Source organism: Microcaecilia unicolor, chromosome 4 (assembly GCF_901765095.1).
Source record: "Microcaecilia unicolor chromosome 4, aMicUni1.1, whole genome shotgun sequence".
NCBI classification, from domain to species: domain Eukaryota; kingdom Metazoa; phylum Chordata; class Amphibia; order Gymnophiona; family Siphonopidae; genus Microcaecilia; species Microcaecilia unicolor.
Genome location: NC_044034.1, coordinates 92,618,178 through 92,642,868, shown reverse-complemented (window position 1 = coordinate 92,642,868; position 24,691 = coordinate 92,618,178). Strand labels below are relative to the sequence as shown.

Below are 24,691 nucleotides of genomic sequence, written 5' to 3'. Positions count from 1 at the left end.
AGACAAAGATGATGCTCTGCCAATGTCAGAATGACAGCTGCTTCGTATGCCAACACTCTGTTGTGTATGCCCCCCTGGCGATTGATGTTGGCCACTGCTGTCGTATTGTCCAACAGAACTCGCACTGCTCGTCCATTCAGGATCTTGTGAAACGCCAGAAAAGCCTGTTGAATGGCCTTCAGCTCCTGACGACTGATGGACCAGCTGGACTCCATACTCGACCGTAGCCCCTGCGCATAATGGTTTAGACAGTGGGCCCCCATCCCAAAAAACTGGCATCGGTAGTCACCAGGATCCATTGAAGGGAAGCAAGTGGCATTCCACGCCTCAGATAGATTCCGGATATCCACCAAGTCATGCTGGTCCTGGCTGCTGGAGTCCAGGGCAACTGACACTGATACTCCAGAGATGTCGGAGACCATCGACTGAGTAAGGCATGCTGCAGGGACCTCATGTGAGCCCTCGCCCACGGTACCACGTCCAAAGTGGCTGCCATGAGCCCCAGCACCTGGACATAATCCCAAGCCCGAGGAAGTCCCATTAATTGGAGAATCTGCGACCGTAACTTGAGACGCCTGCTGTCGGGAAGAAAAATGCAACCCACTTCCGTGTTGAAGGAAACCCCCAAATATTCGAGAGACAGAGGGAATTAGATGGCTTTTTGGGAAATTGACCCAACTGAGGCACTGGAGAACTTCAATAACCCGTGAAGTAGCTTGCCAACTCTCTAACACCGAGTCTGCTTGGATGAGCCAATCGTCCAGATACGGATGGACTCTGACTCCTTTCCACAAGAAGGCCGCCGCCACCACCACCATCACCTTGGAAAAGGTGTGTGGTGCTGTGGCCGGCCCAAATGGTAAGGCGCGGAACTGAAAATGCTGGCCTAAGATTGCAAACCATAAGAATCTCTGATGAGGAGGCCAAATTGGGATATGGAGATACGCCTCTTTGAGGTCCAACGAGGTTAGAAACTCCCTGGGCTGCACCGCCGCTATAACCAAACGCAGTGTCTCCATGCGGAAGTGTTGCACTCTTAGGGACTCATTCACCATACGTAAGCTGAGGACCGGCTGGAAAGACCCCCCCTTTCTGGGATACCATGAAATAGATGGAATAGCGACCTCCCCAAAGCTCAGCCTGAGGAACAGGAAACACCGCTCCTAGATGCAACAGAAAGCGCAATGTGTCAGTCACCGCTGCCTGCTTGACGGCAGTAGCGCAGCGGGATTCCAAAAAGGCATCTCCAATGGGTGCCGCGAACGCCGACTTGTAGCCGTGCTTGATCAGGTCGAGGATCCATAGATGTGTCGTGATTTTGGCCCACTCTTCGTGAAACAGGGTCAAATGGCCCCCTATGCGAGAAATCGAAGAGTGGACCGGCACCCCATCATTGGGAAGCCTGGTTGAGGTCTACCTGTTTCTGTGCAGGATTAGCGGATCTTTTGTCAGAACGAAAGGAACGTTGTTGAGATCTGGAACGCTGAAAAGGAATAGAAGTTCAGGCAGGGCGATAATGCAGAGCGTCACGAAATCTCGGTCTCACCAAGGAAACTCTGGGACTGGACTTGGGTATGTCCTCCGGCAGGCGCTGTGACTTGGAATCACCCAAATCTTTAACAATCTTTTCCAAGTCCTCACTGAACAGCAATTTACCCCTAAAGGGCAATTTCGTGAAACGCTGCTTCGAAGCCATATCAGCCGCCCAATGGCGGAGCCATAACAGACGTCGAGCTGAAACAGCTAGGGACATCTGCTTAGCCGAGGCCTGCACCAAATCATAGAGGGCATCAGCCAAGTACGCAAGTCCTGATTCCATACAGGGGGCTACCTCTGACAAGGAGGCAGAAACTTCCAAATTCTGCTGCACCCTGTGTTGAAGCCAAGAAAGACAGGCTCTAGCCGCATACTAACTACAAATAGAAGCCTGCAGAGCCAAGGCTGAAACCTCGAAAGAGCGCTTTAAGGACGCCTCCAGACGGCGATCCTGCATATCTTTGAGGGCAACACCCCCCCCCCCCCCCCCCCCAAAACTGGGAGGGTGATTTTCCTAGTGATCGGTGTCACCAGGGAGTCTACCTTAGGGAAAGCAAAAAGACTCAGATGAGACTCCCCCACCGGGTAGTGTCGGGCCATTGTGCGAGCTACCTTCAGGCTCCCCTCAGGCTCAGACCACTGATCTGAGATGAGTTCCTGAATAGCCTCGTGTACTGGAAAGGCCCAGGCAGGCTTTCTGGTGCTAGTCATTTTGACATTCACCGCCGCTGCTGCCGTCGCCTCAGGGTCCTCAATATTGAGCGCTTGTAAGGCCTCTGAAAAAAGGGAAGGCAGCTCGTCTCTATGAAAAATCTGAACTGCCTTTTGTGATAAAGTCACATCCAGGATAGTTGGGTTAAGGTAGTGTCAGTTTGAAATACAAGTCCCAGAAGGCATTGCAGCCAAGGAGCCAGGGGGTGAGATGAGGAACCCGGACTGGACTCCTAGCTACAATGGGGGAAGACATGGGTGTAAGCTGGCAGGACGTGTAGATGGGCTGCCACTAGGGGGAAAGAGAGTTAGGAAACCCTGTGTGCAGGAGCTCATCATTAGTCTAATGCTTAACTCAGCTGGTATGGGTGTGGGGGAAGCTAATGGAAGGAGAATGACTGGTTGTGAGAGCAGAAGCCAGGGATTGATTAGGCAGGTGGGAAAGAGTCCCAAAGGAGAGAAGCAGTTGCAGGCTGAAAACCCTTGGGTAAGAGAGGTCCCTAAAGTATTGAATCTACCAGTGAAGCTGATGCAGAGTGAAATCCCTTGGGTATGAGGAGTCCCTAAAGTATTGAACTCTCCTGAAGGTAAAGAGAGTAGAAGGTAGAAACTGCTGCTTTGTGATTTAACTGCGATGATGAATTGAATGAACTGCTTCTATTTGGAATTGAACTACTTTTTGTTGTGCACTGAATAAAGGGCCCAGACTGGAGCTGACTGTGAGCCTGTATTGAATCCTGGTATGTGCTGATAGCCTACTGCTTAAAGAGGACTATTTGCCACACACTTTCAGGTGGCTTATATGTGCTTAAGATTGAAGGTGAATGCTGCTGTTGGAACTGTGTATCAGGTCTACTAGAAACCTGCATGTAATAAAGTCCTTAAGATTGAAGCTGCTAGTGGACATTTATTTCTTGACTGTACCGGGAGCCTGTGGCTGGAGGAGATTGTTCTATCCTTGGCTGCACTTAGAGGTACCTGGTTACACTTTGTGTAGTTTTGCTCCTCCTGACCAAGTTCTCCCTCTTCAAGATCCCCCAGCCCTGTGTTTTGCGTGCCCCTGGAGGAACCTCCTGTTCCATCAAACAGGGATGGCTGAGGAGAATGGGAGCTGATGGAGCCCGCTCCCGAGATGGAAATCACCCGCCTGCACTTAAAAGACGGCGGGTCCGCAGAAAATGACATGCCTGAAACCAAATCAGAGCCCTCCTGAACTGAAGGGACCAATGGCTGCAGGGGGAGAGGCAGGGAACTCGGGGAAGCCCTCTTCAATAAGAAGGCCTGGTGCATAAGCAAAATAAACTCAGGGGAAAATGGGTCTCCCTGCCCCTGAGAGGCCAAAGCCTCCAGAGCTACCAACCCTCGAGACTCCCATGCCATCTGACTGCCCTCTGTAAATATCCTCGCTAGCAAGCTGAGGTCCTCTGTCTCAGGAACCGTGTTAACAGCATCCCCAGGTGAATTCAAAATGGCGCCCACCACGAGCTGCGAAGCGCGGGAAACCCCCACCTTGGAGGCTGCCAGCAGACTCGCAGCCCCCGACTCATTAAGGCAGCCTGAGCTGCACACCCCCACTATGTTGCACCGTTTGACACAGTGAGGGCAGCGCTTGGCCATCTCAGGTGCCATAACACAACTGCGTTAGGATCGGGGTGAAAATGGCATGGAATCAGAAAAACAAAAACACTCACCCTTGTCAACAGGGAAGTGCAGCCCGTCCCTGGAGGAGCTGCAGACAGCGTCCCAGTGCTCCAGCACCCGGTCAGAGAGAGCTCGGGTCTGGGAACATGCTGTTTTTTTTGTTTTACTGTGAGCCAAGCAGGGAAGACACAGAAGAAACAGCACTGAGAAGGAGAAGGGGAGAAAAGGGTAAGGCAGGGACCTGTAAAACAATTATGCCTCCAAAGTAGGCACTGTCAGCCACACACCCCAGCTCAACTGGCAAACCCAGGAGTCCTCTAAGCAGAGAATCCAGGAGCTGGTAAGCTCTGTCCACCACCTGCTGGAGATAGAGATATACTAAAAGTAGAGGGACCTGTACACAGGGGGTCAATGCCTGCTTTTAGTGTTCTTTATCTCCACCTGTTGGTAGACGGACACAACCCACCAGTTCCTGGATTCATCTGCTGCTGAAGCTAAGGAATGAGCAATTTGATAAATTTGGCCGCAGGAGAGGGAGGAAAGAGGGCTTAAAGGAAAATACTATAGAGATTATAAATATAAAACTGCTGTGCTGCCCCTTTTCAGGGCAACATGAAGGAATACACTGAAGCAGAAGTAGAAAGCGTGCAGGTAGAGAAATGCAGTTTAAACTTTTGCGTAGAATTTATATGCACGTGGGTCAGCAAGGTGTGAATGCATGTGCTGAGCAAATGTCCAAAATGTGTGAATGTGGATGGAACATATGTGCATTGTTTTTGGAAATGTGAAAAGACAGAGGCCTTTTGGACAGACCTGTGGGTTCATCTTCAAAATTTGTTGGTTTACACTTTTTAAAGACTTTGTATTTTGGACATCACTGAAGAGTGGGACGAACAGATTTTTGTGTGTTTGTAAGACATGTTTGATGGTGAAGGAGTGCATCTTGCTTCAATGGATTTCCCCAGAACCCCCCCTCTCATGTTGTGAAGGACACAGATGCACACATTTCTCCTTATGGAGTATTTATCAGTGTTTGGGGGGGGGGGGGGGGGGGGGGGAGAAGATCAATTCCCAAAAATTTTGGAGCCCATTTTGAACTCCCTAACTCCAGACTAATTAACGTCCTACTATATGCGACTGTATTACCCTTTTATCACCACCCCTCCTTATTTCACTGTTGCTTTATAATACTGTTACTTTATGCTCCTACTTTATATTGTATTTGTATAAGCCACATTGAGCCTGCAACTGTGTGGGAAAATGTGGGGTATAAATGTGTTAAATAAATAAATGTGCTGTTGAATGCCCTGCAGGTGTAATAAAAGTGGGAGGGGAAGCGAGATTTGTTGTTTGCTGTTTAAACTGCATGAACGCTGTTATGGCAGACAAAGAAGTTGTGCATATTTCCCTTTCAGTCAAGTGTCATAAAACTGGGGAGGGGAGGGATAAAAATCAAAAATTTAGTGGACATTTGTTTCATGTTACAAAACTAGGGCTCTTTAATAAAGGGGACTAAGCATTTAATACACAGTTAACATACATTAACCGGCCACTACAAAAATGCATTAGGGGGTTGTGTGGTAGTTTCCCTGTTACTGTGTGTTATTACATTTTTCTAAATTTTTTGGGCATAGTACTGGTGGAGAGTGGGCATGGAAGCATAAGCCAGCTAATGAGTTATACTTAGCACATGCTAACTGGCTGACACAGAGTTAACATGGGAACCTAATAGTTAGTGCAGTGAACTGAGAACCTGAAGAACTGGTTTCCATTCCCACTACAACTCCTTGTGACTCTGCCCAATTCACTTAATCCTCTGTTGTCCCATGTATAAACAACATAGAATAGTGATGCATGTGGGAAAGAGGAACCCGAATTATAGCTATGTCATGCAAGGTTCCATATTAGGAGTCACGGACCAAGAAAGGGATCTAGGTGTCAACGTTGATGATACGTTGAAACCTTCTGCTCAGTGTGCTGCTGCGGCTAAGAAAGCAAATAGAATGTTAGGTATTATTAGGAAAGGAATGGAAAACAAAAATGAGGATGTTATAATGCCTTTGTATCGCTCCACGGTGCGACAGCACCTCAAATATTGTGTTCAATTCTGGTCGCCACATCTCAAAAAAGATATAGTGGAATTAGAAAAGGTGCAGAGAAGGGTGACGAAAATGATAAAGGGGATGGGACGACTTCCCTATGAGGAAAGGCTAAAGCAGCTAGGGCTTTTCAGCTTGGAGAAAAGGCGGCTGAGGGGAGATATGATAGAGGTCTATAAAATAATGAGTGGAGTTGAATGGGTAGATGTGAAGCATCTGTTCACGCTTTCCAAAAATACTAGGACTAGGGGGCATATGATGAAGCTACAATGTAGTAAATTTATAATGAATCTGAGAAAATATTTCTTCACTCAACGCGTAATTAAACTCTGGAATTCGTTGCCAGAGAATGTGGTAAAGGCAGTTAGCTTAGCGGACGGCTTCCTAAAGGAAAAGTCCATAGACTGTTATTAAATGGACTTGGGGAAAATCCACTATTTCTGGGATAAGCAGTGTAAAATGTTTTGTACTTTTTTGGGATCTTGCTGGGTATTTGTGACCTGGATTGGCCACTGTTGAAAACAGGATGCTGGGCTTGATCGACCTTTGGTCTTTCCCAGTATGGCAATACTTATGTACTTATCTACTTGTGAGTTCAGTGAACCTGCTATGTGAGACGCTGAAATCATCAGAATGTAAAGTTCTTCCCACTGAAGATGATGACACGCCTCCTGTGTTCTTTGTTCCTCCTTGTCTGTTGATGTAAGACATGGCTGCGACATTGTCCAAGAGAACACACACTGGCCTCTTGTGAAAAGGGGGCGCAGAGGCTAGTAGAGCTTTATGGATAGCTCGGCTCCAATCTACTGATGGACCAGGAAGCCTCAACCAGCGGCCATATGTAGAGTGGTGGAGATAATGGGCTCCCCATCTGAAGAAGCTGGCATCGGAGGTGAGAACACACCAACTGGAAGTCTGTAAGGGCAACTCACCAGAGTGTGCACAGGAAGAAGCCACAAAGTCAGACTGTTTGGATTGAGGCATCCACAGCACCAGCTGGCCTTAAGTCCCCGAGATTGGAGACCACCAGCTCAACCGAGACGATTGTAGGGGTTGCATGTGGAACTTTGCCTAAGGCAGAACAACCAAAGTTGCGCCACAAACCAAGAACCCAAGCATTATCCCATGCCCGTGGGCAAGGAAGCCTGAGAACTTGCTGTTTGAGCTTGAGCTGACGATGCTGAGGCAGGAAAACCTTCCCTGCCTGGGTATTGAAGCACACTTCAGAAACTCTAGGGTCTGGGTGGTGGTGCGATGACTCTTCCTGTAATTCAACACCTAACCCAGTGCAGAAAGAAGAGACAGGATTTTTGTGTATTGCGAAGGATCTCTTGATAAGGCGCCTGAATTAGCCAATCGTCCAGGTAAGAATGTACCTGAATCCCTTACTGGCAAAGAAAGGATGCCACCACCACCATAACTTTTGAAAATGTGCGAGATGCAGTGGTAAGGCTAAAAAGTATGGCCTTGTATTGAAAATGATCTCCCAGCATTGCAAACTGGAGAAAGTTTCTGTGAGAAGGCCAACTTGGGATATGAAAATAAGCCTCCTTGAGGTCCAATGAGGTGAGAAACTCACCTGGCTGGACCAAGGCTATGACAGAACGAAGAGTCTCCAAGCGGAAGTGCAGCACTCAGAGACTTATTCACCCCCCCCCCCCCCCCCCCCCCCAGATCCAGAACTGGGCGAAAAGAGTCTTCTTTCTTTGGGACAATAAAATAGATGGAATTTTGACCCACGCCTTCTCTGCTGGAGGGACAGGCGAAATGGCTCCCAGTCACCTTAAAGAGGCTAAGGTAGTTAGCACTGTCCGACTCTTTGCAGAGCTGAAGCAAAGGGACAGCATGAAAAGATCTGCGAGTGGCTTTGAAAATTCTAGCTTGTAGCCATGGAGAATATTGAGGATCCATTGGTTTGAAGTAACGGTGGTCCACTCCTTGTGAAAGTGGTAAAGACACCCACCTATGTCTACATGCAAGGAGCAAACCTCGACCCCATCACTGCGAGGGTTGCAAAGTAGAAGCGGAAAAGGGCTTCTTGCCTTCTCGAAAGGAAGACTGAGTCTGAGGAAAGCGAGGTTTTTGAGTGGAAGAACTAGCCTTCCCTGGTTTATACCTCCGCTCTTCTTGAAAACGAGACTTAAGACACCCAGAGAGGAGGCTTAGGCTTGTCTTTGGGTAGACGCTGGACCTTGGAATCTCCCAGGTCTTCTCCCAATCTGTACAAGAGTAGTTTCCCTCAAAACAGCAACTTTGCCAGATGAGATTTGGATGCTACATCAGCGGCCCAATGCTTCAACCATAGCCAGATTCGTGCCTGAATGGCCAAGGCCATACCCTTAGCTGACACTTGGAGAATATCATAAAGAGCGTCTGACAATTAGGACAACCCTGCCTGTAGGGTAGGGAGAAAGTCTGGAGGTGAGTCCAATGTGGACAATTGATGAATCCATGATAAAGAAGTCCTGGCTACAAAAGAAGAAGAAATTGCTGCCTGAGAATTTAACGCAGCTAGTTGAAAGGTCAGCTTCATAGGAAGCCTCAAGCTTGCAGTCATGCATATCCTTTAATGCAGTGCCGCCTTCAACAGGGATAGTGGTACGTTTAGTAACCGCTGTAATATGGGCATCCACCTTAGGCAGAGCAACTGCTCTAAATCAGACGGCAGGAGGGGATATAAATTTGGACATAGCGACAGTCACCCGAAGTTAGAATCAGGGGTCTCCCACTGAGCTGCAATAAGCTTCTGCATAGCCTCATGAACACAAAGATACAGGAGGTCTCTTAGTACCTGACATAATAGATGGAGCTGGACCAAAGGATTGAGAAGCCGGGGAAGCAATGTTTAAAGCCTCCGTAGATTTTGTGACCAACAGAGGCAACTCCGCTCTCAACAACAGTCTAGCTACTGTAGGATCATCACCCCTGTCTGCCTCTGGTCCAAGTCAGGGCCACCAGCAGAACTAGGAAAGTCAGAAAACACAGATAAAACCTCCTCTGAGTCCCAAAGAGGAACATTCTCCAAATCCTGCGAAACGGCTTCTTAGGAAGCTGCTCCTCAAAAGCAATGTGAGGGGAAGAAGGAGAGGCAGCTTGAGCTGACTTCTCCCAGAGACTGAGTAGGCCAAAGTAGGCAAAAGTGGCATGTCCACAGAAGTAAAGCAAAGTGTTAGGAACCGGTAGCTGAGAGCTTACCCCCTGCAGCGTGCACAAGACTTAATAAGGCTCAGACACAGAGAATAATAAATATACTCACAGAAAACAGCAAGTCTCTTGATCCCCATGACACTGAAGCCCCACAATCTTTCCACAGCACAAGCGCTCTCAAAAAGAACCACAATGGCTGCTTTTTTTTTTTTTTTAAGATAAAGGCAGGAGAAAATGAGAAGAGAAGACATAGAGACAGTGGCGTTCCTAGAGGGGCTGACACCCGAGGCCGATCGCCGATGCGCCCCCTCCCCCGGGTGCAGAGCGACCCCCCCGGCGAAAGGACACCCCCCCTGGTGAAGGAAACCCCCCCGGGTGCACGCCGCTGGAGAGGGGGGTGCCACGCGCCTGTCCGCTTCGTTCGTTTCTATGCTGTCTCTGCCCCGGAACAGGATAATGCCCCGGACAGGAAGTAACCTGTTCCGGGGCAGAGGGAGCACAGAACGAACGTTCCGGACAAGCGTGCACCCGGGGCGGACCACACCCACCGCCCCCCTAGGAACGCCACTGCATAGAGAGATAGAAAGTGGCAATGGGGAAGCACAGGATATTATCAACTCCAAACTCAATTGAATCTGCATGCAGGACAGGAGGACACAAAGAAGTCACCACAGCACACAGGAGCTGCTATCCTGCCTGTTGAAGATGGAGAATGCTGGTTTGGTTGCTAAGCGCAGGATCTTATGAGGGACAAGTTCTCTATCGCCACCTACTGGCGGATGATCACAACCCATTTGTCTGGATTGATCCTTGGGATGTAATGGAAAATGAGTTTATCAGCTACTAACACTTCAAAATGAAAGAAATAAAAAGATTGTGTGTGAACAACCTAGGAGCTCCGAAGTCTTCTAAAATATTGAATACTTTTCATATGACATAGTCCCATAAAGCATCTATCAACACACGTATGCACGTTGTTTTTAGGTATTTCTTCTTTTCAACTTAGGCACTGAAGGTCATTCAGAATGCAACTGCACGATTAATTATGGGAGTTTCGAAATCTGAACATATAATGCCAGTGTTAAAAGAGCTACACTGACTTCCTGTTACATATAGAATTTTGTTTAAAGTGCTTGTGCTGCTTCATCAGCGTATATATGGGACTGTGCCTACATATTTCTGTATTGTTTTGAAGATGTATAAACCAGAACGTGCTTTGAGATCTGATGTTTCGCAACAGCTTTGTCTGCCTTCTCCAAAATCATATCATTATGTGGAGACAACTGCGAGTCTCGTGAATTGCTGATCCATCATTATGGAATGCTATACGGGGACATTTGAGAACCTGTGAAAATACTCAACAATTTAAATGTTGTTTAAAGAGTCGCTATTAATGAAGTAGATTGTTAAGGGTTGTTTTTTTTACGGTTTATGTTTTTATGTTTGTAACTCTGTTACCCACTTTGGATAAAAGCGGGCTATAAGATAAATAAACAAACTATACAGGAGTTCCAGATGAAACGTTCAACGCTCTAAGGGCCCTATTTACTAAACCGCTCTATAGGCATGCTAGCATTTTTAGCGTGCGCTAACTCTAGAGACACCCTTAGGAATTCCAATTCTTAGGGCCCTGTTTACTAAGATGCACACGCTAAAAATTCTAGCACATCTTAGTAAACAGGGCCCTAAGGGTTGGAGGGGGAACTGTTGATATGGGGAATGTGGATTATGTGTTTTGCAGTTGCGCTGTGGGGTATTGACAAAAATAATGTGCATGAGGTATTCCCTGGGCATATACCACTTTCTGGCCTTTTTCAGCTAGGTGCTGGGTTTGGGGGGGGGGGGGGGTGCACATTCACATAGCAGCATTGGTACAATAATTTTGCGTGCAACAATTTCGCATGCAACATTATTATATACCACCTTGAGCTTTCTGGAAAGGCATTTATTTTATTTTTTTATTTATGCATTAAGCTCCATTTACCTATGGGGAAATTCTCCAACTATTGTATATATATAATGTTCACCTACACTGACTATATATTCAAGCTTTTCTTCAGTGAGATTTTATAGTATTTTAACTTTAAACAGTTTTTACTGGAAAACAAGCACCATAGTATAAAATATTGCAAAGAGCACATAAAATATGATAAAATCGGAAACATACAGTGTCATAAGTTAGTACCACGTGCAAAGGAGTGCAAGTTCCCATTTGATGAGACAAAAATCCTCAAACTCCCAAAACAAGGCAATCTAAATTTTCCATATACATGAAAACATAGTCAGAAGGCCTTGGTTCTTGTGACCCTCTGGTAAACTGGAATGCCCTAAGCAAGCGAACCCTAAACCCCAGCCCTCAACTCTCCATACCACCATTCCCCTAACCCAATCCATAGCATGCACGGTGTGGAAATTCCCCCCCACACACACACACAAAAAAGGGGGAGAAAAACAAAGTGTGAAAGAACAAAACAAAAAGCAGGGAAAAGGAGTCAAAACAACTTCAGAACCAAATTCCGAGCTCTATGAGGTGGGGATCGAATATAAACATCACAAACTAACAAAAATAACTTCTAAGAGAACATTTTGCTTGTCTTTGCTCTAGCACCATCAATCCATGAAAGCAATTCTGCTGGTCCAAAAGAAAGGAGTACTGTCATTGACATGTACTCCCAAAATTACCCGCTCAACCAACATCCCAGGTTTCTGGAGAAGGAAACTATGAAATAGATTATTGAGACGAAAGGCCTCATAGTAGTCTAAAAGCAACCCAGCTAGCAAGAAGGGAAGAGCTGGCCCAAAAAAGATGCTCTAGGTAACGCCATTTCACCTGTGGACAAGATTTTATAGTATTTTTATTCAACTAGTGCAATAAATGCACCACACACTTTTTTTTTAACCTCCCTTGCATTTAGAGAGTTTTCTTAAAGATAAACATTTACGGGGGAGGAGCAAGATGGCGTCCTAGCTGTGCTCACAGACGCTCTCAAACTGTTTGCTGCTAAATCGAAGTTTTTCCCCAGATTTTGAAATGCCTCATACTAAAAGAAAGGGGATTACAAAAGTGATACCGCCAGTGGCACTAACGTCATCCCCTATACAGCAAACACTTGATCGTTTTGTGAGAAGCTTACCATTTGAATCCGGATTGGCGACACCCGCTGAGATCGGCGCAGAAGGAGCTGCATCGATCAGGGATTTAGAGACCACGCTTTCGCCTCCGTTGCTGAAACCGCCTCCCTGTCCCGCTGGAGCCAGAGTGGAGTCAAGAGTACAAGCAGATACCGACGAAGTTTCTGACCTGTCTCTTTCTGGCGGTTTCTCCCCTGATGCACTGGTGAAGAATACTCTGGAGCAGGAAATGCCCCAGGAGGTGACTATGGCAGCTATATGGATGGCGCTTCAGAGACTAACTATTGAGGTGACTAAATCCACTAAAGAAGTTTCTTCACTAACAAGTAAGTTGAATCTAATGTCAGAATCATATGATGAAATAAAAAGAGAATCCTCAATTCAAATTTCAGCTATTAAAGAAGAGACCACTAAAGTTAAAACAACGGTAGAAGCTCTTGTTAAAGACAACATTTTTACTGCTCGTAAAATAGAGCAGATAGAAAACTACAACCGACGTCTCACTCTTAGAATGTTACATTTTCCAATGTCTCCTGCTTTGACGCCTCGAGATTTTCTTAAGAAATATTTTCAAGAGATTTTGAAGTTAACTCCCGCAGAATGCCCTCCTTGTAATAAGGTGTACTATCTACCTAGTCTTCAAAAATCGGGAGAGATACCTGAATCTCCTGTTGTAGATATGCAAAACTTAACTGCATTACTTGAGGAATCGAAGATAGAAATAACATCTAGACGGACTCTTATTGTATCTATGGTGTTTGAACAGGACTTGAATTTAATAATGAAACTTTACTTTAAATATTCTGCAACACTGTTCTACGGACAAAAAATTTGGGTTTATCCCGATGTTACGAAAACAACACAGCAAAGTCGAAAACAATTTCTTGCGCTAAGAGATGAAGTGAGAACACTCGGAGCAATTTTTACTTTGGTATATCCTTGTAAATGTATAATTCGAATGTCTGGCGTCTTTTTTGAACCACCTCAATTAAAGTATTTTCTGGACGCTAAAATTTCATCTACCTGAATAAGAAAATTGATTCAGCAATCAAAGATGAATGAACAAACAGGACTATGCCAATTTGAAGCATTTTTCCTTTTCTTTGGATTATATTGCTCCTTAAATTTGTTTAGATTCCTCCCCCCACCCTTTGGTGGTCTAAGGAAGAGTGAAAAGATTGCTTTGTTTAATATATGCTAGATTTAGCATTTATTTTTCCTTGAAATATTTCTCTGTTTTACTTTGCAAACTGGATATGTTTGTAATTTTGTGATAAATAAATAAATTTAAAAAAAGATAAACATTTACTTCAACAGAATGTTTAATTATTTGTTTGAGTATTGGGAGGCTATAGGTGTTCTAAATTTGGATAGAATACCCAATTTGTTCCTTTGTGTTTGAAAGGACTGTTGATCTACGTTAAACTCCACAAAAGTGTTTGTCTCTCATTATGTGGTCTAGTTATAATCATGGATATAATAAGGTGTATTTTTTCCTTTTGATTGTTTTTGGATGTTTCATTGCAATTCTCTTTACAATTTTGTTGCAAAATAAAAAAAAAACCAAAAAGCACTCTACAGAAATTACACTTTGAGAAGTGCAGCAAATGAGAGGAAGCCCATTTAATTCCTATGGGCTTCCTCTCATTTGCTGTGCGCCAATCGGTAGCATGGCTTTCTAAAAGAAGCTGATAGTAACCTATGGAACTTTGTAAGTCTAAGTGCTTTGAAAATGAGCACCTTTTCTTTTGAAAAACTTAATAACTAAAACAAATTTTACACATCAAAGTATACTGCCTAAGCACTGGTTTGCCTGATGTATAAAATATGAAATTCTGACATAAAAATAAAACAATATCAATCTACATCTAAGCTTCTTCATGATCAACTACTCTGGATGAAAACAAAAGCCTGTCACCTTCAATACTTCTTTCAGACAGTAAAACTTCCAATATGATTTTATACATTACCTCATACCTTTTCAGATTTTTTGTCATGCTTCTCCAGTATGGTCATATTTTCTTTTAGTGTTTTCACAATCTCTGCAGGATTTTTGTGTGATTTACTGAACAAAGGCATTTTGTTATTCCTTAAGTTCTTCTTTATAATACCTTAATCTGAAAAAAAAGTTATATATATATATATTTACCTATGTGTGCAAGAATGGTGAACAAGGATTATGAACCACTTTTAAACAGTCTTCATACAAAAAGGCTTACAGTTTAGTTTTGATTAGTCAATCCTTCGTTTGTGACGTTATAGTCCTGTTGAACAAGTAAACATTCATGGCCTCCCTTTTCACTCTATAGCCAGATAGACATCTGAACTGGCAACTTGATATCACTTTAATTTAGGCCAACATTGATACCATTTGTTCTGTGCAATTTTTTGTTCCTATTTATGTAGCAGGTGCACACCTGGATAATTAATTAAAATCATCTTTGTTTTTCTAATAACCCACACATTAATACTCTTCAATCTTAATTTCTTTTTCCTGGTTTACTTTTCATTCCTGTCTTCTTTGCCTTTTCTGTTCTTGTTTTGAGACAAGACAAATTATAATGATGTGGGACTGACATACATTATCTTTTGGTTCCGCAATTTTCAGCTTCTCTTCCAGGCTTTCAGCTCAATTGGAACTAGTTGCTATTTGTCTATAGTGCCAAGACCCTTTATTCTCAAATACTCAGGTATTGTCCTCTTTATATCCACTTAACCCAACTACTTCAGCAACAACTGTAGTTGGAGGTCACACAGCAAAAAAAACAAAGGAGTAGGGGTGGACCCTTGGTCTTCTCAATGTCACAAGAATCGGAATTACCAAAGTAAGGAAAAGCTGTTTTATTATATGAAGAAAGTACAATAGGCTAAAAAATGTAAACAATACAACACTGCCCCATGAGGCTTGCTATGATGGACTCCTCCTTATGAGGCAGGTATTCCTCAGCTGCATAGTAGTGATCTACTTCAAAGTGAGACTCCATTTTTCCAGTTTTAAAGCCTCAAGAAGCATGCGCAGCTTTTTCACTACTACTGAAATCTTAGTAGGTATCGAGGAGATATGCCTACCGATATCAGTATGTCTACGATTATTTACATTTTATATTTGATTCTTTGGCACGCGTGGAGGGGCATTTTCAATATGACATCTAATTTGGACCTTGGACGTTTTACGCTAAGAGGCTCATTTTCAAAGCACTTAGCCTCCCAAAGTTCCATAGAAACCTATGGAACTTAGCCTCCCAAAGTGCTTTGAAATATGCCTCTAAATGTCCCAAATCTGAATAGGAAATAAACATTTTCGAAACAGCACACTGTCTGGGTTTGTTTTTCTAAAAAAAAATGGTCACATGCTAGAAGGCTTTGTGCTCTGTATGATTTATCTTTTTGGTTCATTTTCGAGGGAACCCCCCCCCCCCCATATAAAATCAAGCTATTGGGATGTAGGAGAAGCCAGCAATCTTAGTAGACTGGCCACACAGATATCCCAGGAGAGGAATGGGGCACCCTAGGGGGCACTGCTGTGGACTTCATATAAAAGCTCCTAGGTACACATTTCACTATCACCTCCTTACCTTATCTGCTGAGCCTTCCAAAACTTACCATCCCCAAATGTACACCACTACAATAGCCCTTATGAGTGAAGGGGTCACCTATGTGTGAACTGTAGGGTTTTGGTGAGTTATGGAGGGCTCACACTTTCTACCACAAGTGTAAAAGAGTGATATATGGGCCTTGGTTTCCCCCACCACCACCACTACAGTGCACTGCACTGACCACTATATTACTCCAGGGATCTGCTTGCGTTGACACCTTTATACAAAAATTATAATCAATATAAGGTTTATAATTAAGTTTGTACATTTTGGCTTTAAAACATTTTTTTCTGTTCCCTTAGGCATAGCATTAGTTTCATTTTGCTCTTGGATTTATGATGTTTTCTTTGTGATATTGTGCCATATCCACATTTATACTATAGACAGTCCTGTCAGACTTGTGATATGTTCCTTTTTATATATGTTACATGCTGCAGTTTGTTTTTGGTGTGGCAGTATCAGTACATAATATTATACCATACTACATTTGGATATACAAAGGACCTATACCCTTGTCTAGATGATTAAAGAGGCACTCTAAGCCCTAAGACCCTCCAAATATGCTTATTAACCATTGTGTATGATTTCTAATTCTAATGTTTTTATATCTCATTTTCTCACCTACTGGTGAGCCTTTATAATATGCTTGCTGATCCATCCTTGAAAATTTCTTATAGATGCAGCATGTAAATATTATATATATGGTAAAATTATGCCTTACCTGATAATTTTCTTTCCTTTAGTTGCAACAGATGAACCCAGGAACTAAAGGGAGTCATACCAGACGGCCAGCCCCTATGCCATTTAGTATATGTCACATCACAAAGCAGTAGGAATGGAATCTGGAACATAACAACTGAAAACTTCCTCACAAATAGAGAACCGCAACAGCGCAGTCTGCACAGAAAACACTGCAACACAATAGCAGTAACCAGGAACTATTTGTCTTGGAACGTTGAGACACATGTTCTCCTAGGTAATCCCCAACTCTGTTTATTCTTTTTTTTTTTTTTAATTGTAATGTATCTGAAAAGAGACTACACAGCAAAGACCAGCAACATAAGCTGTGCCTGAAAGAATCAGTGGCTGAAAATCAGGGTGGGATGCTGGATTCATCTGCTGCGACTAAAGGAAAGAAAATTATCAGATAAGGCATAATTTTACCTTCCTTAGCCCCAGCAGCAGATGAATCCAGAACCAGTGGGATGTACCAAAACACTTCCTAAACAGGGTGGGAAGCTGCCGCTCCCCGTGACAACACCGTCGTCCCAAAACGCACATCCATCCGCCCACGTGGCTACATCTACCCTGTAATGCTTGGAAAAGGTATGCAGCAATGCCCAAGTAGCTGCCCTACAAATTTCCTCCAATGATAGAACATTGGTTTCCACCCATGAGGTAGCTTGAGCTTGAGTAGAACGGGCATGAAGGCCCCCTCCCCTCCCCGGCGGGCTGCTTCACCCCGACGGGAACCTGCCAGAATAACGGTCTGAGCGCCTAAAGTCATCGGCCATCTGAAGTACTGAAGAAGGACCCTCCGAACATCCAGAAGCCACAGAGATGCAAACTGCATCGGGTAATCTTCCTGTCAAAAAGAAGGAAGGAAAAGATCCTGATTAAGATGGAATGCAGACACAACTTTCAGTAGAAAGGATGACACAGTCTGCAAAGTTACGCCAGCTTCTGAAAATTGAAGAAAAGGGTCTCGACACAATGCCTGAATGTCCGAGACTCTCTGAGCTGACGCCATGGCAACCCAAAACATGTTTTAAGGGTCAAGTGCTTATCCGACGCCCTGAGTAAGGATTCAAAAGGAGCCCACATCAAACCCTGGAGCACCAAATTCAAGTTCTAGCCTGCAAATGGAGGCCAAAGGTGGACAGCACTCCATAAAAAAAAAAAAAGCGCACTACATCTGGATGAGCAGCTAAAGAGGAACCAGACATATTTCTCAACTAGCAGGTAAGAGCCGCCACCTGAACTCGAGGGAATTATAAGCCAACTCCTTCTGTAGCTCCTCCTGTACAAAATCCAACATCTGTTAAACTGAAGCCAGCAAGGACGACTATCCCCAAACAGCACACCATGCCACAAAGGTGTGCCACACTCATGCATATGCCAACGACGTGCACCATTTACAAGCCCAAAGTAAAATGGCTATCACCCCGTCTGAATAGCCCTTCTTCCTTAATCTAGACCTCTCAAAGGCCAGGCCGTAAGACCAAAGCGGGAGGGCTCTTCCATCAGCCCTGGACCCTGAAAGAGAAGATCCAGAGACAGGGGAAACCAAAGAGGAGTCTCCACCAATAGACGAACTAAACCCACATACCACAGACATCAGGGCCAATCCAGAGCCACCAGAATCACTAACCTCCGGTATCTGCCGATCCTGTGTAGAACCCAACCGATTAGAGGCTACGGAGGGAAAATGTACAGCAGAAATGCCTGCAGCCACTGCTATAGAAGCACGTTGAGTCCCACGGAACCGACCACCCTTTGCCTGCTGAAGAACCACGCCACCTTGGCATCCTGCCGTGATGCCATGAGGTTGACCTCCAGAGCACCACACTGACAACAAATCTGTCGAAATGCCTGGTCTGACAACTCCCACTCCGCCGCATCCAGCAGATGCTGAGAAAGTCCACTTGAAGATTGCTTTGACCCGCAATGTGAGCTGCCAATACATACTGAATGTGCTCCTCCGCCCATATCGGCATCCTGCTCACCTCAGAGTGTACAGCCCGACTGTTGATTGATGTAAGCCACCACCGCCGTGTTGTCTGATAACACTTGCACTGAAGCGCCCTGCAGTACCTCCTGAAATGCCAGCAGGGCGTTCATCGCAGCTCTCAACACTAACTGATTGATGGACCAAGCTGTTTTTTCTGTCGACCTGTGCCCCTGCGCATAGCAACGGAGGCAATGAGCCCCCCAGCCCGTAAGGCTACTGAAGCGATGCCAAGGGCATCCCCTGTAAATGGAAGGGGAGAAGCCACCAGGCCATACTGAATCGCGCACAAGGCAACCACGGAAGTCGTCGAGAGTAATCCTGCGAAACTGGAGACATTGGCTTAGGAGACCATGTTGTAGCTGTCACATGTGTGCCCTGGCCCATGGCACTAGTTTGAGAGTGGCCGTCATTGACCCCAACACCTGAACAAAGTCCCATATCAGAGGACTTGGCAACTGCAAGAGGCTGAGCACTTGCACCACCAATTTGAGCCTCCTGCCCTCCGGCAGGAAGACTAGGCCCTGCATCATATCAAACCGAATGCCTAAGTACACTTACGTCTGGGTTGGGATCAGGTGATTCTTGGAGAAGTTGATCAGCCTTCTGAAGGACTGAAGCACTTCCACCACTCGCTGAGTAACCCATCAGCTCTCAGATTCTGATGACACCCGAATCAGCCAGTCGTCTACAAAGGGATGAACTTGAATTCTCTCTTTCCGCAGAGAAGCTGCCACCACCACCATAACCTTGGAAAAGGTGCGTGGCGCCGTGACCAGTCCAAAGGGTAATGCCCAGAACTGAAAATGCTTCCCCAGTACCGCAAACTGCAGAAATTGCTGAAGTGGTGGCCAGATTGGAATACATAAATAAGTCTCCTTGAGATACAAGGCCGTCAGATACTCTCGCAGCTGCACCGCCGCTATCACCGTTCAGAGAGTCTCCATGCAAAAATGGCAAACCTGAGGAATTGATTCACCTCCCTGAGGTCAAGCACGGGTCTGAATGATCCTCCTTTTTTTGGCACTGCAACACAATAGCAGTAACCAAATACCGACCTTTGCGCCTTTCAAGCTGTGGAACTGGAACGACAGCCCCAATGGTCACCAGTTCTCGCAATATTGCTAGAACTGGCTCCTGTTTTGCAGCCGTAGCACTTTGACTCCAAGAAAGAATCTCTGATGAGAGATGCAAATTCTTGCTTGTAACCTTTGATAACCTCGAGAACCCATTGATCTGAGGTGATTTCGGCCCACTCCCAGTAATGTCGAGCCAGCCAACCCCCTATTTCCAACAACAAAGAGTGGGCCGGTGCCCTATCATTGTGAAGGACGACCAGCTGCTCCCTGTCGGGTCGCCGAGCCCAATCCTCTTTTATCTCCATGAAAGAAAGCTCGCTGTTGAAACAGAGGTCACTGAAAGGACAAAGATGGCCTATCCGGTTGATAGCGCCGGGCCTCCCGAAATCAGGGTCTCACGGAGCCAGTCCTAATTGACGCCTTAGGCTTGTCTTCCGGGAGCCACTGGGATTTGGAGTCCCCCAAGTCTTTCACAATCTTCTTTAAATCTTCCCCAAACAAAATGCTTGCCCCTAAAGGGCAATTTGGTACGACGTTGCTTAGACACAGTATCCACGGCCCAGTGACACAGCCAAAGCAATCTATGCAAAGTTACCGCCAAGGCCATCTGCTTCACCGAATCTCGCACAAGATCATATACAGCATCTGCCAAGTAAGCCAGACCTGCCTCCATCTTAGGAAAGGTCACCATCACAGATGGGGCAGTCTCCTGCTCCTGTTTCACAGCCTGCTGAAGCCAACCAAGGGAAGCCCGGGCCATGTACAAACTACAAATGGATGCTTGAAGGGCCAAAGCGGACATCTCAAATGAGTGCTTTAAAGTAGCCTCCAGAAGCCAATCCTGCATGTCTTAACACAGCCCCCACCCCTCCACTGGAAGGGTGATCTTCTTGGTGACTGCCGTCACCAGAGCATCTACCCGAGGCAGGGCAAATCTTTCCACCTGGCTACCCTGCACTGGGTACAAGCAAGACATGGCTCTGGTCACCTTCAGAGGTGCATCTGGATTCATCCACTGTGCTGTGACGATCTCCTGGATGGCCTCATGCACTGCGAAGGCCCTGGCTGGTCTTCTCGTGCTAGTCATCCTCACATTTACCGCCGTAGCAGCCTGCATCTCAGGATCTTCTATATGTAGAACTTCCATAGCAGTAGAGGTGAGGGAGGTCAACTCTTCCCTATGAAAAATCCGTACTGCTGTGGGATCATCTAGCTCCTCCAAAATGATCTCCCCACTCTCAATCCTCCGTGTTCGTGGTCCTCAATGAGCCCCCCCCAACACCCAGGAAGAGAAGGGATGAGAGACAGAGGTCCTACAGAACTACCATTGAAACCAGAGTCCAGGCGCCTGTGCTTGTGAGCCTGATCCCGTGACACTGGTAACAGACTCTAACTCAAATCCTCCAGTCTCGCCATAGGGTGAGGAAGGGGAAGGGTCTGTTTCATAAGCCTGATGGAGAATGAATTCTGGGGAGAAACCCATACCCAAAGCCGCTGGGCCTGCCACCTCAGCTGCATCCGTGCCAGCAGCTGAACCCGGCCCCCCAGTCACACTGCCGCCCTCCTTTCCAGCCAAATCTACAGCGATTCAGGCAGAGGAAGACAGCGCGAGCTGCAGTGAGGCCGAGGTAGCTACCGAGGGAAAATCCAAGATGGCACCCGCATCAGCGCTCCCTGCGTGGGAAACTGTCATGCCAGGGGACAGAGACCCAGAATCTCCCACAAATGTCTCAGCACATCCTGTGCTACAGATTACCGCTGCCGACCTACGTTTCCCGCCGCAGGAACATCTCTTCACCGTTTCTGCCACCATGAGCGTCAGGAACACGCACCGGAGGTAAATGGGAGACAGAAATCAAGCGCACTCACTGCAGTGCCATTCAGTCACAGATCCTCCTTGCACCAAGCTCACTGACTCCTCGGTCCAGTAAACTGGCTGCAACTGCACTCCTCCTGAGGGGAACTCCAGTGCTGCACAGGCTGGCTCCACAACAGCACTGCCCAGATGTACTCGGTTTCTTTTTTCTCGTGAGGAAGGTAACAGAGCAGCAAAAAGAACTGGGAGAAAGGGATTTCTCTGGGTGAGGCAGGGACTGACCAAGCAAGTATGCCCCTAAAGGAGGTTAACAGACCACACACACAGTCTCAACTGGACAAAGGTCCAGGAGACCCCTAAGGCCCTGTGAATCCAGGAGATGGTACAGATCCACCACCTGCTGGAGATAGAGATATACTAAATGGCATAGGGGATGGCCATCTGGTATGAGTTCCTTCAGTTTAGTTCTCCATCTCCACCTGCTGGTAGATGGATACAACCCACTCTTATATAGTTTATTTGATGTATTTTTGTATATATGAGATGCACAATTCTCAAAAAGAATCAACATTTTATATTAGGTAGGTTGAATTTCAAGAGCAAGAGTTGTCAGTGTTTATACTGCCATATAGCTGTATTTGCTAGGAATACCAAAAATGAGAAGTTATGCTGTTATTTTGTCTTGCAATTATCACATTTGTGTTCCATTCCTTTCACGTGGAGGGGCATAATCGAAAGGGACGCCCAAGTTTTGTTGACGTCCTCACACAACGTCCCGATGGAGGGTCGGGGAAACCCGTATTATCGAAACAAGATGGACGTCCATCTTTCGTTTCAATAATACAGTCGGGGACGCCCAAATCTGGAAATTTAGGTCGTCCTTAGAGATGGTCGTCCCTAGACTTGGTCGCTTCTGATTTTTGGCGATAATCGAAACCAAGGACGCCCATCTCAGAAATGACCAAATGCAAGCCCTTTGGTCGTGGGAGGAGCCATTAGTGCACTGGTCCCCCTGACATGCCAGGACACCAACCAGGCACCCTAGGGGGCACTGCAGTGGACTTCATAAAATGCTCCCAGGAACATAGCTCCCTTACCTTGTGTGCTGAGCCCCCCAGACTCCCCCTAAAACCTACTACCCACAACTGTACACCACTACCATAGCCCTTACAGGTGAAGGGGGGCACCTAGATGTGGGTACAGTGGGTTTCTGGTAGGTTTTAGAGGTGTGTTTCCTCCACACCTGAACATTTGGTGTCACTTGTAATGTTTTCATACAATTTTTATATTACAATAGGTTTTCTATTTGACATTTTAATTATATTTTATTATTTGTGTATGCAAATACTAGTATACTTCTGTACACTTATCTTTTTTATATATATGTTTCTCCCGTAGCTTTAGATGTTATGGCTACTAATGCAAGTGATTTTGCTGAAATATGGACCCATGTCAAGTTCATCCATCATAGTAAGCCTCATGGTGCAGTGTTGTATTGTTTACATTTTTTAGCCTATTGGCCTTTCTTCATATAATAAAACAGCTTTTCCTTATCCTCTGGTAATCCTATTGCTTTTGATGATGGGAAAACTAAGGGTCCACCCCTGCTCCTTTGTTTTTTTGCTGTTTGATTCATGTAGGGTTCCCCCCCCCCTTTTTTTGTTGAGGTTGGAGATCACATACCAGAGCTCCCTCTGAAACCATGATACTGTTATGTGATGACTGGATCTCCCCTTACTGAAGCTATAAATGGTACTTACTCTCAGTACCCCCAGCCCTGTCATATTAAATATATAATCCTGTGAATTGGGAGAGATTTTTATCTTTTTCTTTTCTGCCACTCTGCAAAAGGATGCAGGACTAAGGAGAAGAATTCCTGTCCTAATGGGAATTGGATCATAAGCAACATATTTGAAGGACCAAGGAAAAAGAGGTGTAGCATCCCTCTTTTCCTTTCCATGAAAGTGCTGTAACCCAAAGCTGGAGCTGTCAGACTTTGTGGAGTGAGGTCCCAGGACCATGAGGTCAAGTTCTAAGTTATCTAAGATACCTGGACGAAGTTTTAATTATGCTGAAAACCTTCTTGGTCACTGGTTAGATTTTGTCATTTAGGGAATGCCTGGGAGGAGACGGTCTCAACAGTCAAAATGTCTGATGGATTGGCAAGATTCAAGTTCAAGTTTTGTCTTTATCTGATACGCCACCTTAGGTAATTTACAATTCATAAAATAACAGGTAAAGAACTTACAAAAGAAATGACAATATTGTAGAAAAAGTACAGGACAGTTATACAAAACAAAAGAAAGAGAAGAAAGTGAAGATTTAGAAGTTTATTAGGGAGTTCGTCCCACTACAATTGCTGGTTCCAAGAGCCAATGATATAAAGAACAGGAGGCTGACTGATACTGCTTTTTTCAGTTTTGGCTGAAACTGAAAATACAGCCAAAACTCATCACCTGGTTTTGGCCGAGTCCAAAGTTGAAACTGAAAACTTCTGCGCAAAAAAATTCAAAATTCTGCTCACAAAATTTGCAAATTCTATGCAATTCTGTGTTCTATACATTTACTTTCAGCTTATGTATTTAAGATCATGTAATGACTGCATCATAACAACACTCTGTACGCCACATTGAGCCTGCAAAAAGGTGGGATAATGTGGGGTACAAATGCAATAAATAATAATAATAATTTATAAATTCTATACAATTCTGTGCACAAAATTTGCAAATTCTGCAAGTTTGTCATAATTTAACCAATATTACAGCTCCCTCCCTGTACACAGATACTATCCAAATTATTCCCAGCTCCCTCCCAGAACTCACAGCATCTATCTTTTTTACAGCCCTCCCTGCACCCACCCATCATCCATATTTTTCCAGTCCCTCTCCCTGCACTTTCGTTTTTACAGCTCCCTCCCTCCACAGCATCCGTTTCTTTACATGCCCCCCTCCCTCCCCAGCATCCACATTTTTTTCACAAACCTATCCACCATTTTTTAAAATTAGCCTCCTGCCTCCTCCCTGCACCCATATGCCATCTGTATTTTTTCCATCTCCCCTGCACTCACCCGTGAGGTAGGAGGACTGGAGAAGCTGCATTGGGAGTACTCTTCGGGGCAGGAAAATATCCCCACTCTTTCCTGCCCGCTGCCGCTGCTCTGGGCTGGTGGCACTGCTTTTTCCAAATGGCTGCTGAGACTTCCTGCG

General features: G+C 45.3%; 1 protein-coding gene across 3 annotated transcripts in view; it reads right to left on the bottom strand.

Moving 5' to 3' along the window:
- CAB39L (calcium binding protein 39 like) overlaps positions 1-24,691 on the bottom strand; it is a 212,963-nt gene that overhangs the window by 144,712 nt on the left and 43,560 nt on the right. For 2 of the 3 annotated variants that reach the window (XM_030200470.1, XM_030200471.1), the window contains one exon: positions 14,244-14,383. In XM_030200470.1, the coding sequence (XP_030056330.1) occupies positions 14,244-14,345 (102 nt within the window). In that variant the 5' untranslated portion in view covers positions 14,346-14,383. Of the gene's footprint in view, positions 1-14,236; positions 14,384-24,691 lie in introns of those variants that run through there. The other variant, XM_030200472.1, reaches the window with a different exon arrangement.